The sequence below is a fragment of the Eretmochelys imbricata genome, chromosome 1, assembly GCF_965152235.1.
Source record: "Eretmochelys imbricata isolate rEreImb1 chromosome 1, rEreImb1.hap1, whole genome shotgun sequence".
In the NCBI taxonomy this organism is placed as follows: domain Eukaryota; kingdom Metazoa; phylum Chordata; order Testudines; family Cheloniidae; genus Eretmochelys; species Eretmochelys imbricata.
The window spans coordinates 225,712,726-225,731,808 of NC_135572.1; the positions used below are offsets into that span (position 1 = coordinate 225,712,726).

General features: G+C 48.0%; 2 protein-coding genes across 2 annotated transcripts; one reads left to right on the forward strand and one right to left on the reverse strand.

Annotated features, from left to right (window-relative positions):
- Positions 1-3,444: 3,444 nt before the first annotated feature.
- Positions 3,445-4,638, reverse strand: LOC144259212 (C3a anaphylatoxin chemotactic receptor-like). Its single transcript, XM_077807396.1, has one exon. It carries the CDS (start codon positions 4,636-4,638, stop codon positions 3,445-3,447), a length of 1,194 nt encoding a protein of 397 aa, XP_077663522.1.
- Positions 4,639-9,248: 4,610 nt separating this feature from the next.
- Positions 9,249-16,916, forward strand: NECAP1 (NECAP endocytosis associated 1). Its single transcript, XM_077824755.1, has 8 exons — positions 9,249-9,416; positions 11,679-11,779; positions 11,919-12,023; positions 12,375-12,456; positions 12,925-13,033; positions 13,139-13,325; positions 13,947-14,052; positions 14,392-16,916. Exons 1-8 carry the CDS (start codon positions 9,319-9,321, stop codon positions 14,438-14,440), a joined length of 837 nt encoding a protein of 278 aa, XP_077680881.1. The 5' UTR covers positions 9,249-9,318; the 3' UTR covers positions 14,441-16,916.
- Positions 16,917-19,083: the final 2,167 nt, after the last annotated feature.

Sequence of the window (19,083 nt, forward strand, 5' to 3'; positions counted from 1 at the left end):
CCTTTCCCTTGCTCCTAATACATTTGTAGTACCTGTTCTTATTGCCTTTTATGTCCCTTGCTGGGTGTAATTAATTTTGTGCCTTAGCTTTTTTGATTTGGCTCCTACATGCTTGTGCTATTCTTTTGCATTCATCCATAGCAATTTATCCATGTTTCCACTCTTTTGGTTCTCAGGTCATTAAAAAGCTCCTGATGGAGCTATATTGGCCTCTTACTATTCTTCCTATTGTAACCCTTCTGCCCATCAGAGTTGGCAGCAACAAGGGCCGGGTTCAATATCTAGGGAATCCATTCCAATAACACAATGCAAACTGGCTCGAGCCCCCACCCAGTGACCTGGGACAAATATATACCACCCCCGCTGGGCGCCTCCAAGAGGCAATACTTCCCCTCTCGCAAGCACATAGTCTGAGTGTAGCAAAAAGCCTTTTAATAACAGAGAGAAACAATGTGGCATTATGTTGGGGAAACACCACCAACAGGATTCATAACACAACCCAAGAGCAAAAAAACCCACCCCAAGCAAATTGGGGCATGCCCCTTTCCCTTTGGTTCTTGAGTCCAGCAACCCCAAATCACCCAAAGTCCCAAAAGTCCAATGACCCAAAAGTCTCTGTCCCTGGTTAGGGCAGCCCCAGAGTTCGAAAGTTTATCTTCAGAGCTTTACCTCCCAACCTGGTTGGAGATGGGACGGGGGTAAGATCTTACATGATCTGAAGCTGACCACCCCACAGCTCCATAGGCCTTCGCTCCGCCAGCCGCCCCATGAACTCCTTCGCTCAGCTCCGCTCCGCGGCCCACAAGCAGCTCCCACCATCCCACGAACTGCTCCACCAACCAGTCCACAAACTGCTCCGTGTCCCACCAGCAACTCCCGCCGCCCTACGAACTGCTCCACCAGCCTGTCCACAAGGCACTCCAGCCGTCCCGCAAACTGCTCCACAATATATCTTCAGGCTCCACCACTACTTAACACAACACTCAGTGATTTCAGCTCTTAGACAGTTCAGCTCTTTGGTGAATTCAGCTTGCAGTAGGGGAGCCTCAGTGCTGGCGCACTATTAACCCAAAGTGAGCTCAGCAGCCTGTAACTAGACTCCTAATGGAATCAAAATTAGCTCTGACCTTCCACAGTAGAGAGAGGAGGAAGTGCAATTAGCAATTAAGACCCTCACCAAGGGGCCCATGCCACCAAGTATTAATACTTGTCCCCAGCCTCTCTCCAGTCACAGAGTTTTAAAACCCATGACCCTTGCATAGCGAGTGCTACTTAGTTGATGGTGAGTCCCTCCATCATAAAAAAAGGCCAAGTACAGTTCCAAGCACAGTTCCCATAATCAGGGTAATAACAATTTATTCTTCCTGCCCCAATAACAGAGACACTGGGGATCCCACAGCAGCCAAAGTGACCATTTGGGCAGCTATGGCCTCATTCTAGGCGGGGTGGGTGTGCCTATGCAAATGAGATCGGCCCCTGAAGTTCTTTTCCACAACTTGCCACACCTCACCACCAGATGTCAGGGTGGAGCTCATCCTGACACTGCTTACATCATATTTCCTTCCATCAGGATAATTTGCAGTTGTACCTTTAATATTGTCTCTCTAAGAAATTGCCAACTCTGCTGCATTCCTTTTTCCCTTAGATTTTCTTCCCAGGGGACCCTGCCTACCAGTTCTCTGAGTTAGTTAAAGGCTGCTTCTTGGAAGTCCATTGCTTCACTCCTTCCTTTCCTTCGAATCAGGAAATCTCGAATATCATGATCACTTTCACCTAGTTTGCCTTCTACCTTCAGATTGCAACAATTTCCTCTGTTAGTCAGAATCAAGGCTAAAATAGCTGCCCCACTTGTTACTTGTTCCACCTTCTGAAACAAAAAGATGTCCCAATACATTCCAAGACTTACGGGAATTTTGTGGTTTGCTGGGTCACTTTCCCAACAAATATCTGGGTAGTTAAAATCACCCATTGCTACAAAGTCTCATGTTTTGGATATTTCTGTTAATGGTTCTAAAAATGCCTCATCCATCCCACTTCCTGCTTTGTGGTGTATAGTAGACCCCTATCATGATGTCACCACTGTTTGGTGCAGCATTTATCTTCACTCAGAGACTTGGGAGTCATGGTAGTGTCCATGTGTATAGACAGTGCTCCCTTGCTTTAAAACTTTTCCATATGCATCTTTTACTTTGCACGTCTGAGCACTGGAGAAGTTTATATCTGATCAGAACTGTGGCTTTGGTCTATCTCTAAGATTTTGCACTGAAGGAAACAACTGGCTCTTTGTGTGCATGACTATTTCTAGCACTGTGTGTATTTGTGTGGCCACTTCCTTCCATATCTCTCAGTCCTTTCTTGTGTCTAATGGAAGCATACAGTTTGAATTCAGGCACAGCACTTTCACAGCCATCTCCCTTCTGAAATTTTACAGAAGGGGTGACTCAGCTCCAGCCTGCTCAGGGTTACATGCTGGATGGAAACCTCTGCTCTGATTGCTTGGGTATCCAGCAGCTTTAGATGTAGTAGGGACATCTCCATGATTAGTGGGACCTACCTCAATTGCCTCATCACTGTATCTCAGGCTGTAATATCAAGGGGACCTTCTAAAGCCATAAAGGAGGGTCCTATTTCTAATGAACCCATGTCCACAGCATGAGGTTCGTTTTTCTGAAAATTGCCCCTTATGCCCCAGTTACTGATTTTGTACAGTGATGTATTAGCTGAGATGTAGAAACTCTCCTTGAGCTGGCATGGAAAATAAGAGAAGTGGCCCTTTGGAGACAGGAATAGTAGGAGGAATAGTAGGAGGACAGGAGAAAGGCCATGACTAACTGAAACTGAAAGACCCTAAGAATATTGCCATGAAAGGCAGGTAGGGGATGTCTGCTACAATGCACTGTTGTGAGAAAAACTAGCACTCCCAGAGTGCACTCCTGCTGGGCACTGCTGTGAAAAAGTTCAGGGTCCCAGCTGAAGAAGAGTTAAGGGTGGGGAAAGGTATGATGACAAATTCCAAGGAGAAATGTCAAAGTATCTTCTCCCTGTAATTTAGCAGGCACAGATGATGTGATACATGCTTAATAAATGTGGTACATAGATATTCTGCAACCACATTCTTATTTAGTAATGTCAAGGAGTAACTACATAATTCCACCACACATCTTCTCACAAGTGCACTTCTCTCTCTCAGATAGGGGACTCTCTGCCTCCCTTGTGTGTCCCATCAGAAGATTCAGTTTAGAATAGGCCAATCTCCCCTCTCTTTAGGAGGCTATTAAAGGGGAGGTTGGCCTGTTCTGAACTGCCCCAGTCCCCATGGGCATCTCGTACAGATTATTGTCAAACTCATTGTTCTGGCTCTGCTGTCCTCAAGCAAAAAGTCACAGCCATGGAAGGGGCAAATGTCTTCCTCCTGCCCTGGCAGTGCTGTCTGGAATCCCCATTTTAGAGGGTGTTGCTGCTGATATCCCTGTCTGCTGAAGTCTTGGTCCTGTCCCGTGAGTAGGAAGTGGAGCGTGTAACTTCCTCGTTGAAGGCGACCTCCAAGATGCCCTGCACTGATCGGTGTGCCTTCCGCCTGAAGTCCCGCCCCACAAATACGTAGAGCAAAGGGTTGATGCAGCTGTTGGCATAGGCTAGTGCTGTAGAGAGGTGGTCCCACAGTGCCACTGTCTCCCTAAATCTGGTGCCTGGCATAGCTAGGAGAGACAGTGCCTCAACTGCGTGAAATGGAGCCCAGCAGACAAAGAATGCTACTACCACAACCAGGATCACTCGCAGGGTCTTACCACGGGGTTTGGTAAATCGGGCTCCATGCATCTTGACAGCAATAAGGATGTAGCAAGCTGCAATTATGCTAAAGGGAAGGAGGAAGCCAAAAACAATCCTGGTAATACTGATGGTCAGTAGGGTGGCTGGCCGACTGCTGTAGGAGGAGTAATCATTCAAGTTCCCCAGTAAGTCAGTATCATTGTAAAGGCTGCTAGGAATATCAGCACTGGAGAAACCAACAGGATTTTCATCTTGGGATATGCCAGAGCTCAACGCTGAATCATTCCCGTTCCCGTAATCCATATAATCTCCATAATCCCTATCATCTCCAAATTGATAATGACACACAGTTTTGCCGAATTCATCTGTGAAGGTCTCACGGTAGAGGAAGGCAGGACAGCACATAAGAAAGGCCAGGAGCCAGATACAACCGCACACCACTGATGCAAGCCTCACAGTACGGTGGTTCTGACACCAAACTGGTTTCATTACCATCAAGCACCGGTCAATGCTGATGACAGTGAGGAGAAAGACACTGGCAAACATGTTGAGGATGATGGCTGATGGGATAACCTTGCAGAGGAAGTGGCCATATGGCCAGTACTCATGGAGGATCAGGTGAATGATGGAGAATGGCAGAGACATGCAGCACAGGAAGTCAGCCATGGCAAGGTGCAGGAACCACACAGTGTTCACGGTCCGCTTCATTTTCAGGCCAGCCACCCAGATCACCAAGCCATTGCCCAGGAGACCCAGGATAAAGGTGACAATGAAGATAATTAAGGAACAAATGATTTCTGGCGCGTACTGTAGTGTGGCACCATCATCTGGCTTGTAGGTGCTGTTACTCCTCAGGAGCAGAGACATAGTCTTTAGATACTGGTGGCAAAAAAATAGAAGATCATTTGCTATACCATTAACACACCCTATTGCCAGCTGTATGTGCCCAACCCCAAGATTATGCTTTCTGCATGTATCAAAACATCTTTGTGTGGGTTGTCAGGAGTAGAGGTTGAACCCAGAAGCTATAAATATGACAGCACAAGTCCCCCCTACTGCCTGAGCAGGAAGACCTGGCTGTACTAGTGCAAAGGCTGTAGCCAAATCATACATCTCTATGTGGTCTAGCCACGAGAAGGGGTCATAGTGCCACAGTGTAAATGTTGGTGTCCTCAGATTCTCCTATCTCCAAAATAGCCTTTAATGCCAGCACTATCCTTAGCAGAGATTATCCTTTATTTACACTCCTGGTCACCCTAATTCCAGCTGTCCCTCCTCATCTCCTTTTAACTCTCTATAAAATATAAATAATTCTCTCCTTTACTGCAAAAACTTAGTCTTAGCTCCTCTTTCCTTTAAAATAGAAGTGGTTCCCTCTCTCGGGTGGTGAGGTTTATGCCTTGAAAGCAATTTTTGTATTCCCATGAGCCTCCGATGAAGTGAGCTGTAGCTCACGAAAGCTCATGCTCAAATAAATTGGTTAGTCTCTAAGGTGCCACAAGTACTCCTTTTCTTTTTGGTTTGCAACTGTTTCCATGATGTTACAACTAGAACAGTGGAGTCAGCGATCCCATACAGAAGGGGACATTTCCAGCAAAAGTCTTGTGTAAACCTTCCTTCTCCCCTGCTTTCCTAGCCAATGCAGTTTAATCCTGAGCATCCCCCAACCCCCACTATTCCAAGGAAGGAGAGACACAGGATGAAGAGTAAGAAATTGATGGATAGAAAAAGAGAGGTAAATAAAGAGGGATCTCAAAGACCTCTACATAGGTCAAAAAGCGTCATTAGATAGTACTTAGTCCTGCCATGAGTGCAGGGGACTGGACTAGATGACCTCTCGAAGTCCCTTCCAGTCCTATGATTCTCTCTAGATGAAGAAAGAGGCACAGAGAGATTAAAGTACAGTTTTACTCTGAAAAGCACAATGTAAAAACAAAAAGAAAAGGAGTACTTGTGGCACCTTAGAGACTAACAAATTTATTTGAGCATAAGCTTTCGTGAGCTACAACTCACTTCATTGGATGCATTCCGTAGAAAATACAGTGGGGAGATTTATATACACAGAGAACATGAAACAATGGGTGTTACCATACACACTGTAACGAGAGTGATCACTTATGGTGAGCTATTACCAGCAGGAGTGGGGGCGGGGGCGGGGGGGGGGAACGTTTTGTAGTGATAATGAAGGTCGGCCATTTCCAGCAGTTGACAAGAACATCTGAGGAACAGTGAGGGATGGGAGGTGGAATAAACAAGGGGAAATAGTTTTACTTTGTGTAATGACCCATCCACTCCCAATCTCTATTCAAGCCTAAGTTAATTGTATCCAGTTTGCAAATTAATTCCAATTCAACAGTCTCTCATTGGAGTCTGTTTCTGTTTTTTTGTTGAAGAATTGCAACTTTTAGGTCTGTAATCGAGTGACCAAAGAGATTGAAGTGTTCTCCAACTGGTTTTTGAATGTTATAATTCCTGACGTCTGATTTGTGTCTATTTATTCTTTTACGTAGAGACTGTCCAGTTTGACCAATGTACATGGCAGAGGGGCATTGCTGGCACATGATGGCATATATCACATTGGTAGATGTGCAGGTGAACGAGCCTCCGATAGTGTGGCTGATGTAATTAGGCCCTATCTTAGGCTATCAGAGGCTCGTTCATCCCTAAAAGAGAGACGCACAGGGAGAGAGAGATACTTTAAGAAGGCATGGAGGAAGTAACAAATGACAACAAAGATAGGGTGAGAGAGAGACACTGTAAGAGCAACAGATGGAGGGAAAGAGCAAAACGGAGAAATTGAAGAATAGAAAGACAGAATGCTGTCTGCCTTCTGTACATACCCCGGTACAGCAGATTCCTCAGTGGACTGGGGAGCAAGAACCACCCTGATCATAGGTCTTGTCTTAAGCACTGGCTCTGGTGTCATCAGAGAAAAACTTATATGGTCAGTTTAGGAACTGACTTTTTTTTAAGCCCATTATTTGAAGGTTTTTCGCACCCAAGCGGAAGGACAAGAATGAGTCACTTCTGTAATCAGATAACATGAGCTGCAAAACATCTGGCCTAATGCTGCTGAGATAAAGCAATAGTGGCATGTGGACAAATATGGTGCTTACAAGAAGTTTTCATAAAGAAATTGGACTCACCGCGTGAGATCAAAGCAGTAGATTTTGTCTCTTGCCTCTTACCATGATAACACAGATCATTGCTCCATCTAGTTCAGTATCCCATAGCCTGCTCAACCACATCACATTACTGGTCTATTTTGTCTGGTGTAGCAGATCAGAACATTGATCCACCTGGTTGTGTATACTGTCTCCTGCGTATTGGATCCATCTAATCTTATATCCCAACTCCCATTAACCTGGACTATCTAATTTGGAATACCATGTGTCACAGAAGACACAAAACTCAAAAAGAAGACACAAAACCCCATAATGCACCTCAATGCAAGGAAATTTCTTCCCAACCACCAACTGATGATAAGATTTCACTCTGAAGCATGAGGAATCATAGAATCATAGGACTGATAGCCTTAGCCATTTTTACTGTAAGTAGCATCACTGAAGATAGTACAGCTTTCTGATTCATGTAGGTGTCAAATCTTGTTACTATTAATCTGCTTTTTACCTCAGTAATATCATGCAGTGAGAAGTTACAGACTACTTGGCCAAGCACAGTGGGGCCTTACATTCAATTCGACAGTATTTCTGTTTGTCTGTGCAAAACCTTACACTCACTTCAGTGCCATTTCTGTTTGTCTGCCTGTCTGTAACTTGATGGCATATGAGGTTCTAATGAGAATGGCCAGCACATGAAAAATACCTTTACTACCTTCCAGTGACTTTCACTCAAGCCAGACCACATCCTTGATTTGCAGCCAAGGGGAAGTGAAGTGCATGTCTTAGCGCATATCTTGGGAAAAATGAGGAGGTCTCCCCATATCAACACACTGCACCCTCATTTCCCCCTTTGTGGATATAAACATGTTGTTTCCTAACAGCTCCCTCCACCTCACAATAAATAAATTACATAAAAGAGTAAAGAAAAATATGATGAGCTTTACAAAGCTCTGTACCTTTTCCCCAGCAGAAGTGGAAGGAAATGAATTTGCGTCTCTTTTTAATGATGTTATTTTCTGTTCTGAAACAATCAGAGGAAATGGATATGAACATTTTATTTCCTTATATGTGAGGGGCCAGTTGTGAAGAAGCAGAGGGTCTGCAGGGCATGATTGGCAGAGCTTCATGGAGAGCTCAAGACTGGAATAGCAGGGGAGCGGCAGAGCAGAATAGAGGGGCATTGGCATAGCCCTGACTGAGGGCAGAAGTGAGGAAGAGCAGGATTGTAGTATGAGATGCAGCTGTTAGTCACATTGTATGGAAGTGTTGGAGTGTTTTTTGTAGCAGAGATTTGTGGGGCAGGAATGGTTTGGATTTGTTGGTCATTTTGGGGTGCATCATCTTCATCATAGTGACAGGTGGCAAGGAGGGGAAGTGGGCCATTTCCTCTCAAGTACTTTGTGATTGGTCAGTGTTGCCAAATCTTGCCATTTTTATCATGAGTCTTGCGGTACTGGGTGTTTTTTTTAAAGACTCAGCTCCTAGATTAATGTGATCACAGTAGAATTCCAGCTTTAATTTAAAACAACTGTTTCTAGCCCTTGCGGTTACAGAGAGAAGCTTGGAAACATGAAGCCAGTGCATGCTAACGGCGCAGAAACCAGCAGACAAAGAATCACTAAAGGATCATTTTTAAAAAGAAAGTCTCCCGATTTCTGGGGCCTGACTCAATTTTGGAAGGCTCGGGTCGGCAGTGGTGGTGCTGCACTCTTCTTGTCGGTATCTCCGTGGTTCAGCGGTGCTCATTGTAGCCCTACCCTGGGCACTGGGGCAAAGAGCGGCTGATGCCCTATGGGAGCCAAGTTGCCCATGCCACGTTAGGGCACTGGCAGCTCAGCTTCCCTCCTGAACCACCACAGCCCTGAAACACACCCCCATGCTGCCCTGCACCCCTACTCTCTATCAACACAGGCCACCTCAACACCTGCCCCCTCAAAATCTCCCAGGGCTCTTTAGCCCCTGGGCCAGCACGAGCCACCACCATCACCCTGAGGATGCCCCGCTGTGGAACCAGAGGGCCAGGGCCTGCCAGGAACCAAGATGGCCTTCTGTGGTTGCTTCACGCTGCCCGTTTCCACAATGCAGGCTGAAGACGAAAGACCAAGAAGGTGCCAGGATTAAGGATGGCGACCGCCATAGCTTCATCAGCCCGCTTCCACCATGGCCTCCCAGAGCCTCGACAAGGCTGCCAGGGTCCAAAATGGCGTCGGTCACCTCTTGACCAGACCGGCTTCCAATATGGCTGCCCTCCGCCCGTGTCAAGCTGCCAGGATCCAAAATGGCTCTCGCCACAACTTCAATGGGCCTGATTCCAACATGGCCGCCATCTCCCACGGAGCAGCTTTTGCCCGTAACAAAAATGGCGGTCGGAAGCACCCCTGGTTACTAGACACCCCCCCCCCCCCGCCGGGGTCTCAGATCCGAGATGGCGGCGGCCGAGGCGGAGTACGAGTCCATCCTGTGTGTGAAGCCCGATGTCAGCGTCTACCGCATCCCGCCGCGGGCCTCCAACCGGGGATACAGGTAGCGGGGCCGCATCCTGCCCTGCCACGCCCCGGGTGAGCGGGGCCGGCGTGTCCCGTCCTGCCCCCGCGGGCAGCTTCACCCTCTTCCCCTGGCCCCACTTGCTGCCTGCCCCCCGCCCGCTGCCTCCATCGCGGGGGCAAGGCCCTGCCCCAGGGCCTGGCGTCGCGCTGCCGGGACCCCGGCCGCGGCCCCCGCTCGGCAGCCCCGCTCCGCCCGCCGGCGCCCAGCGGGACTGTCACGCGGGTGTGTCGTCCGGGGAGCGCCGCTCTCCGAGAGCCGGGGCGGGGGGGACGGGTCCCCGCGGGTGTCGGCGGCGGGCATGGAGGGGGGCACTCGGTCTGGGGTCGCTCAGCCCCCCACATCTGGGCTGCTCAGGCCCCTCTGCTCGCAGCGCCGGGGCAATTGAGCTCCCCTCCCCCACCCCGCCCCAGCGGGCTCTCCCCGGGGCAGGGCTGGGGCACACGAGCACGGGGGGAGGGTCGCCTTTGAGAGGCGCTTGTGCTGCCCCTGTGTTTGCTGCCCTTGTTCTCCGGATAAAGGGAGCCTCCTTGTCTCCAGCAGTGCTAAAATTCACAGGCAAGCTAGTAGGGAGGGGGACCTCGCCAAGCTATTTCTCCCTCTCCCTCAGATTGTTCAAATGGGGAATACAAACAAAGCCAACTACCTCTTTGCCATTTGTAGATGTTTATTTCCCCCCATCTGACTGGTTAGTTTCACTTCCTAATGCTTGTGTCCTAGGGGGTGTTGTGGTCGATTTTCTGACACTGCAAGGGAAGGAAAAATGACTATATAAAAATGGCATCTTACTCAACAGTTCTGCTCCCTGTCTGTGCTCTGAGTCATACAATACCTGCTCTCTTCAGTGTCAAATATGTTTTACCTCCTATTAGCCCTGCACATCCAGGACAGCTATGGAGGAGTGAGCTGGATTCTGTTCTGGTCCTTGCACAGTCACCTATTTGACTGGAGTCAGCATGACTTGTTCTGCATGAATAAGCAAAGGGTTGGAGGGCAGATGCTTCTATGTACTAATATCTGCCCTACCACTGACCCTCTCTGGCCTTGAGCAAGTCAACTGAGGCCTGACTTTGAGGTGCTGAGCATCTGCAACTTCATTGGCTTCAGCTGGAGTAGTGGTTGCTCAGCTCTTTTGAAAATCAGAACCAAAATCTGTCTCATGCTCTTCATTTTATGGATGGAGAACATTCTTTTCCTTTGCAGAGGTTTGGGGATTAACTAGTTGATCTTATACAGATTGTTTTGATCATAAAAATAAAATATTTATTCCAATTCCAGGGCTAACTTCTGTCCTCAGTTACACCTGTGCTACTCTCTCAGACCCCAAGAGTGAATGGGCTTAACTAAAAGTTGAGCTTAGCCTACACAAAATCTTTCATAGTGATCTGTGAGCCAGAAGGAATTCATCTTGACCCTCAAATCCTGGGATGAGTGTACAGGGCCAGCAGTTAGCCAATGTTTCTTTTTGCCTATAGATGGACCGTATGTCATCTGGAATTGCAGGACATGATTAACAAACGCTACAATGCTATCCTTACAAAGTCACTGTTGTGACTGCCTTACACCTTGAAGTGCAAGTGTCGATAGTAATTTTAATCTTAAGTGTCGCTGCAGATACTATTCCTGGTCATATAAATATATAATCTGATCTCTGAAATCCCTTAATTGGTTTGCTTAAGTAACATCGTGCAACAGAGAGTTCCATTGTTAATGATATGGTATGTGAAAGTGTGACTTTCTTTTTAATCCATTTTAAACGCACACTGTTTAATTTCAGAGCGTCTCATTGTTTTCCTGGAACAGAATGGGGTAAATAGCAATAATAATGTGGTTTCCTTCTCTAGGCCATTAATCATTTTTACAGGCCTTCCCTGTTTCAACTCAGCAGCCTTGTACTCTGAACATCTCCTTGGACTGAACCCTTTCCCTTTCCGTACCTCTGATAACTTTGGATGTCTTTCTCTGGGTTATTTCTATTTCTGCCTGCACAGAGGAGTAAATACAGAAAGATGGGCCATCATAGTCTCCTGTGTGGAGCAAGTAACAGCTGAGAGACGTTTGAGAGTCTGAGACTTGTACTTAATTTCAGATGAGATGTGAAAAAAGGGAGCAGTGAGTGCTGCAAGCCAGAACTGAGATGCATCAGCTAAGCTGTGTGGGAAGTTGAGGACAGGAAGAGGCTGCAGGGCAGGCCTGAGGAGCTGTCAGAGAACATATCTTGCTGTTCATTTCCCCTCCTAGGGCATCTGACTGGAAACTGGACCAGCCGGACTGGACAGGGCGTCTCCGTGTCACATCAAAAGGCAAAATTGCATACATAAAGCTAGAGGATAAAGTTTCAGGTAAGGCAGGGTGAGGGTGTGAGGTTACTTTATGGCTGCCACCTCTGACTCACCCTAGGGGGGACACCCTAGTTAATAGCTCAGCATAGCAGTTTCCTTTGGGGTTCCTTTCCTTAACTCCCTGCCCTTTATCCCCCAGGGGAGCTCTTTGCTCAGGCTCCCATAGACCAGTTCCCTGGCCTTGCAGTGGAGACTGTGACAGATTCCAGCCGATACTTTGTCCTCCGAATTCAGGATGGGAATGGTGAGTAGAAAGGGAAGATGCTATGTGGTGCAGCAGGGAGCGTGCCATGGAAAGGCGAATACAAATGAGGTGGGTTCAGGCCAGGGCAAAGGAGATCTGGCCATAGCTTGTTGACTGAGTTACACGGATGCTAGCTGCTCTCTTGAGTGCTGGTGTGTGTTTGGAATGGGGAGGTGGCTGGGCAGTAAGTCCATGGATGGGACTGCTGTGGGGGATTGCAGTAGGCCGAGCAGGGCTGGTGGATTGGCAAGTGAGGATAGGTGACATCTGGGCGAGGAGTGGGTTGATACATTGGGCTGATAAGGAATCTGCATGGCTTCCCCTTCCCGGCTGACATCTGTTTCCAACCAGGGCGAAGCGCTTTCATTGGCATCGGCTTCTCAGATCGGGGTGACGCCTTTGACTTCAATGTCTCCCTGCAGGATCACTTCAAGTGAGTCCCTCTCCCCTAGGGCATTGTTCCTCTGCCGGTATGCAGCATGTGGTGGGTGCTCATCCATGGCACCATGGGGGCAGGATTCCTTTGGGCCCTGGTGCAGCCCAGCTGTTCAGTTTCAGCAGTGACACTTGAGGACACTGTCCCCCAAGGTATGGGCTAAAAGTTAACCTGGGTCACAGAGTTGCTGTTGCCGCTGATGTGGCAGTCTCCCAATTGGTGCCACTGTAGGGCAGGATGGGGTGGTTGGGATGTACTGTTGTGTTAAAGAGACTGACCTTCTGGGGACATGGAGGTTTGAACTCTCTGCTGCCCGTCTCTAGTGCTGATGCTGCAAGGCAGTATTTGGGATAAAGCCAGACAATGTGCTTCCCAGGGGAAAATCTCCCATGGTCCCTTTGAGGCCCTCATTTGTCAAGGGCTCTCAACTGCTTCTCCCTTTCTTCCTTCCTTCCTTGAATCCAGGTGGGTGAAGCAGGAGACTGAAATCTCCAAGGAATCTCAGGAAACTGACACACGCCCCAAGCTGGACCTAGGGTTCAAGGAAGGACAGACCATCAAACTAAACATTGGGGTAAGGATCTCCCCCGCCGAGCCAACTCTGAGCCAGGTGCCATCTCCAGGCTTACAGCTGTATTCCAATAGAGAATCCTCTTCAAAACCATGTGTGTCTTTACAGAACATGCCAACAAAGAAAGGAGGGGCACCCAAACCCCGTGCAGCTGGATTGGGGGGGCTGAACCTGCTCCCACCCCCTCCAGGTGGCAAAATCACTGCCCCTCCAATCCCTCCCCCGTCTTCAACAGCCATTTCCAACCAGGTGACGCCGCCACCGGTGCTGAAATCCAGGAACATGGGCAATGCTGGTAAGTGCTGAGCATGGGTGGGTGGGGTCACCAGCACACGGCAACTTATTCTAGTTAAAACGGGAATTATTTTGGGGAAGTTCTATGGCCTGTGTTAGATCGGAGGGTGGGCTAGATGGTCTGTGCTTGAAATCTGTGAATCTCTCAAGCCCTGTCAGTTGCCTGTTTGGTCACTCATTGGAGTTCAACCCTGATCAGTACTAATCTAAAGTAGTTCCCATCTGTTAAGTGGCTTGTGTGACATGAATTGGTGGGTCTTAGTCCTCTGTCTTTTTGGAGCTAGTGTTCATGGCACAAATGATGAGGCTGCTAGTTGTAATGGTGGAAAAGGATGGAATGGGTCATGAGGGTGGCGCATCGCTGAGGTGGTTGCAGCAAAACACAGCTGGAAACATGATGCAGATCCAGCGAAAATAGCCAAGAAGAGCTAATAATATAGTCCTAGAACCTTCACATCACTTCTGAAGGCAGGGTTCTCTCTACAGGTGATCAATGTATTTCAATAGCAATGACCTTGCAGGGAGGAAATATCCTGTAGGATGATGATATTTAAACACTGCAGGGCTGTGAATCCGTTCTTTCGACAACTTTGAGTGTGTATGTATTTCTTCCTGCCCTCAGATATTCTGTTAGATTTGGATTCTCCTGCATCCATCCCTAAGGCACCAGCACTTGCTGCTATTCCAGCCACCACAGACCTCTGGGGAGACTTCAGCACTGCATCCAGGTAACTAGCAGGGTAGGAGACAGAAGACCGAGTATGTGAGAAGGAAGGGAGCACTGCCGGGCAGGACTGAGGGACATTGGCAGAGCTGTGTGGGGAGCCCAGGACTGGAACAGCAGGGGGGTTTCAGGGCAGGTCTATAGGGCATTGGCAGGGCTGTGAGGGGATTCGGGCTGCAGGGCAGGTCTGAGGGGCATTGGCTGGACTCTGTGGGGAGCCCAGGATTGGAATAGCAGGGGGGCTGCAGGGCAGGACTGAGGGGCATTGGCAGAACTGTATAGGTGGGGCAGCAATCCCAAGACTAGACCTGTCCCCTCTGATACTCTTTTTTTGTCCTTTCAGCGCTGTTCCCAATCAGGCTCCTCAGCAGTCCAACTGGGTCCAGTTCTGAATGGCAAAGGCAGTGGAGTGGGAACAGAGGGATGACCAAGAGGCTCTAGGGGCATCAAGTGGTATGGGAGGGATCCAAACCTCTCAAGACTTCAATCAAAAATCCTGGACAATCTTTCCTTCTAAAGTTTCCACTTCAATTGAGACTGATTTTTGATCTCACAGTGAAACTGCCAAGCGCTGAGGGAACATCTCAAAATTCTACCATGTGATAGGCAGGGAGAGGAAGTGAGTTGTATCTCCTCTATCCACCTGGCTATTGAGAGGTGCATCCTGTTTCTTGTTTCTGAGCTGTCCATATAGGGAAATCAAGAATCCATAATGTGGGGCCCATGAGGAGGGTTTGAAGTTGTCTGATGCTTTTATGTTCTTAACCTCTCCCTCTGGCAAGGGCCAGCTTCCTCCCACTGTTCAAAACCTTTCACAGGTATTCTACAGTAAAGACCCAAATCACTACAGCTTGGCTTGCAGGGCTGAGGGCTGTTAGGGTTTCATGCAGCCGTGTTTGGGGCACTAGTTTGTATTGATGGGTTAGCTACGGCCCTAACATAGGAGCAGGTAGGAGATTGGAGCAGTCTGCTTTCTCTTTCCTATGGAACAGGATCTTGTGCATTAAGGATTAATCATGGCATGTCTGTCCAGGCTGAGCCATAACCACCCTCTTGTGTTCTCTCCTTGGTCTGATATGCAGATCTTCCCTGTGATGGGTGTTCCCTGTGGCTTTGGGGGAGGAGACACAGGTCCATGTATAGACCAACCTGCCTCCGAGCCACAGACCTGGCACTTCATGATCATGATGTTCCCTTACTTGGTTTGTTCTTTTAGAAGCTGATCTTGGTGCTGCTTCCCTTCCTGCCTTCCCAAAGCACTCTCCTGTTTCCCTCCTCCCCTGCTGAGATCTCAATATGCCATTGAGCTGTCTTAACTGGAAGTGTGTAAAAATGCCTGTTTTTATAATTGAACAGCCATGCTAGTAATGTGGCTGGTTAGCAACTGGATTATCCCACCTCCATCAGCACTTCATCTTCCTGCCATCTCCCTAGCCTTAGCTGGGATATGTGCTGGTGAGACACCTGCATCTGGCAATGCTGTGCCGAAATCATTTGCATTACAACAGTTTCCCTGTGCCCATAGATAGCTCAAGCTGCACTGAGGGAGGGTGGGGAAGGGACAGATCCCATAGGGCACCCCCCCCACGCACCCAGTCTGTTTGGGGAGGGATTGATTGCAGGTGGGAAGCTGGCTGGACCCTGACCCCCCGCCGGTAACTTTCCACTTGTGGGATTTATTTGCCATGATGATTTAATGTGCCCTGAACCTCCCTGTCCCTCAAGCCCTTCTTAAGGGCATACAAAGTCTCTGAGGCAGAGGGGTCTTGTACCTCATCCCTTGTTCTGTTGGGAAGGCTCTTAAAGCCCCTTGCTTTTCATTCTCCCCCACCCTGCTCCCAAGTAGCCATGCAAGTCCGCTTGCTAATCTGGGTGATTTTACAGGGAAGCCTGGCCTCCTACCTACTTCCACCATATGGGCTTCAGTGGAGTCCCTAGCAGAGCAGCCATTCTCCCCAACCCTCCTGTAGCTGGGATCCGCTTTCTAGAACAGTAGGCGTGGGCTTTGCAGGCAGGTGTCTTCTTGTTTGTGACACTCAACTAGGGGCAACACGTCTATCCTCAGATGTACTCTGGAAGCATTAAAACTTTGCTCACTTAGTTTCTGCCCTCCACCCCTAAAATCACAGGGCTAGAGTTCTAAAAATGGAGCAGCTAATTGGACACTTTTGTATTTCCAATTAGTCTCTAACCCTTTTTCTCTCTTCTCCGCTGTTGCGATTGTAGACTACCTCTCTGCAGGCTCGCTAGTACTGAGGGCATTGAGAGGCCAGTGTGCACTTGGAGCATCTCTCTAGGAAGCAAAAACTATTTTGAAGAGACTTGTGGGAGTGCCATGTCTCTGTAAAGCTGCTGCAGTTCCACTTGTGGAAGTGGGGACCAAACTGCTGGCTTGGATGGATGGATGTATTTTAAATAGCCACCTATTCCTGACCCCCAGCTGTATTTTCCCCTCTTGATACTTGCTCCTGAATCTCACTGTTGGTTTAGCTCCCTGTCTCTGAGGCTTCCCTTTCTCCTATGAATTTGTTACATGGATGGGTGTAAATCATTAACCCCTTCCTCTCCTGGTGTCCTCTACACCAGGCCACGTGCCCTAGTGGTTGGCTCAAATCTTCCATATCAGTGGCAGGTCCAGTCATTTCAATTATATATCAGTTTCCAAAACTAAGGAAGTTCACAGCATCAATTAGCAACTAACCAGGAGCCTCTCCCTCTGTGTAATGTCTCTTAGCTAGTATTCTGGAGATAATATATTATGTATTTGCAAAGCTGAAGAAGCAAAAATTAAAGAAATATGTATATAAAGCATAAAATGTACTGGTGCAATAATGGTAATTAAAAACAAGAAAAAATTGGGAAAATGAACACTGTCTTAAATTAAGTGAATTTTGTGCTGGGGCAGCAGCCCTGTTGACTGAAGGCCTCTGTTTGTACCTAAAAACTGCCATACTGGGTCACACTAACGGTTCATCAAGTCCAGCATCCTGTCTTTGACAATGGCCAGCATCAGGACTTTATGGGGAGTGTATAGAACAGGGCAGTTGAGTGATCCACCTCAGACCCTGCCCCCACGCTCCCCACTTCCACACATACAGGGCTGTCAGAAGTTTGGGGTCATCCAAGCATGGGGTTGTGTGTCTCACCATTTTGGCTAATAACCGTTGACAGACCTATTTTCCATGAACTCATGAAGTTCTTTTTTGAATCTGATTATACCTTTGGTCATCACAATGTCCCCTGGCAATGAGTTTCACAGGTTACTTGTGCATTGTGTGTAAGAGTATTTGTTCTCGTTTGTATTAAACCCGTGACAGGAGTATATAGTCGTTGAAGTGCTTTGGAATGAAAGGTACTACGGGGAATATTTCTCGCTGAAACCCACTACCATTGTGCTCCTGCAGCAGTACCACCAAGTGAAGCAATAAACCCCAGCACAGAGCAGCCAAACTTCACGGTGCTCCCTGAGAGAAGCACAAAAGGACAGCAGCCTTGGTAGATGCAAGAGTTCTTCTGCACTCCTAGAATATATTCAGGGGTAATGGGCTGGCAAGGCCAGTAACATGTCAAAAATCTTGAAGTACAAATGAAAATGAACAGCTATGTTAATGCTCAGGTAACTGTTAGAGGGAGCTAGAAACTTTGCTTTCTAGTACACCAGTAACTTCAACCCAGATTAGTGTAGATAGGAACAGCTGGGAACAGTTTTCTGTGGTGGCTGATGTGAAAGGTATTTGATAGCTTTCAGTTACCAGGGGGAGACATGTCCCATACCACAACAACAGCAATCATCATTCCTGATACTCATTTTCAGTGTTAGTCATGGCAGAGAGGCTAAGGATTGGCCCTGGAGGCTAAGCACCCCCACACATGCAGGGGAGTGACTTTCTCTTAGTGTGAAGCATGGTATCAGAAGTGGTTGGTAATGTTGTCCTACCTGTTCTGTGGATGTGAGTAAATGGAGGATTATGTACAGCAGCTCCTTTCACCAGAATCATCTGCATGGAAATAACAATTCAGGGAGGTACTAGAAAGGGGGAGAAAGAAGAGGGTTGGACAGAGCAGTGTGGGAATGTGTAAGGAGGAGGGAAGGGAAGAGGAAGGAAGATCCTATTGTTTTGGTAGCTTTGATCTTGGTTTTGCAGGTACAGCAGCATGGATGTGTCTAGTAGGAACTAGTAAGGGAACCAGTTTGAATTGCATCGTCTTGATAACATCCTATAAATCTGCCCCCTCCCCCTCCCACACGCACACACTATGAGCAGGACGGGGACAGCTCCTCTTCTCAGTTTGCAGTGAAGAGGTTTGGTTCTGGCATTAGGTTATTGGTGCAGTGACCCCATGTCTACTGTCTGTGACCAGCACCTCCCATTCCCTGTTTCCCACACCTTGCATTGCAAATGCTCTCTTCTAACTCAGACTAAGCAAGGGGCTGGCTGTTAAGACCACCTCCTACCCATGACATTCTACACAACAGCTCTCTCTGGATGAAGGATTAAGGCTAGGCCTTTGAGTAGGAGTCTGTGATTTGATCTCCTGATCATCTCCCAAGTAGTATTTATTTTGTACTGCAGAATGAACCAGCAGGCTTACTTGGTCTGCTGGGAATAGCTGCTTCTGGGTCCACAGCAGTGAGAGGAGAAGCTGGATGGGAGGTGAGCCGTTGCATTGGCTGAGTGAGAAGGGAATGCTACCAACACGAGCGTGGGGTCTGAAAGACGGTGGGTGAGAATTTGACACCTGGGCAAAACTAGGACCTATAATTTGTAAGCTGTTCAACTCCAGTGGTGGTAACTATTGTGTAACTGGGCATTTTTCCCATTACGTCATCTAACCCTGCTTTGGGTAGGCTGGGCAAAAACACCCAAGCCCTGGTTCCACCACTGCTTCCATGGTTGATACCATCAATAGTGCGGCATCAGCTGTGAATTACAGGCATGAATTTTCTGGTACAGGACAAGGTCTTGAGCCTGCACTGAATAGAATTTCTGAAGGACACGAAGAGGAAGGCAGTTTATAGTTCTCAGTATTCAGG

Coding starts and splice junctions, on each gene's coding strand:
- NECAP1 (XM_077824755.1), top strand. CDS start 9,319: ATGGCGGCGGCCGAGGCGGAGTACGAGTCCATCCTGTGTGTGAAGCCC. Junction 13,326..13,946: donor CAGGAACATGGGCAATGCTG/GTAAGTGCTGAG, acceptor TCCTGCCCTCAG/ATATTCTGTTAGATTTGGAT. Junction 14,053..14,391: donor GACTTCAGCACTGCATCCAG/GTAACTAGCAGG, acceptor TTGTCCTTTCAG/CGCTGTTCCCAATCAGGCTC.
- LOC144259212 (XM_077807396.1), bottom strand. CDS start 4,638: ATGTCTCTGCTCCTGAGGAGTAACAGCACCTACAAGCCAGATGATGGT.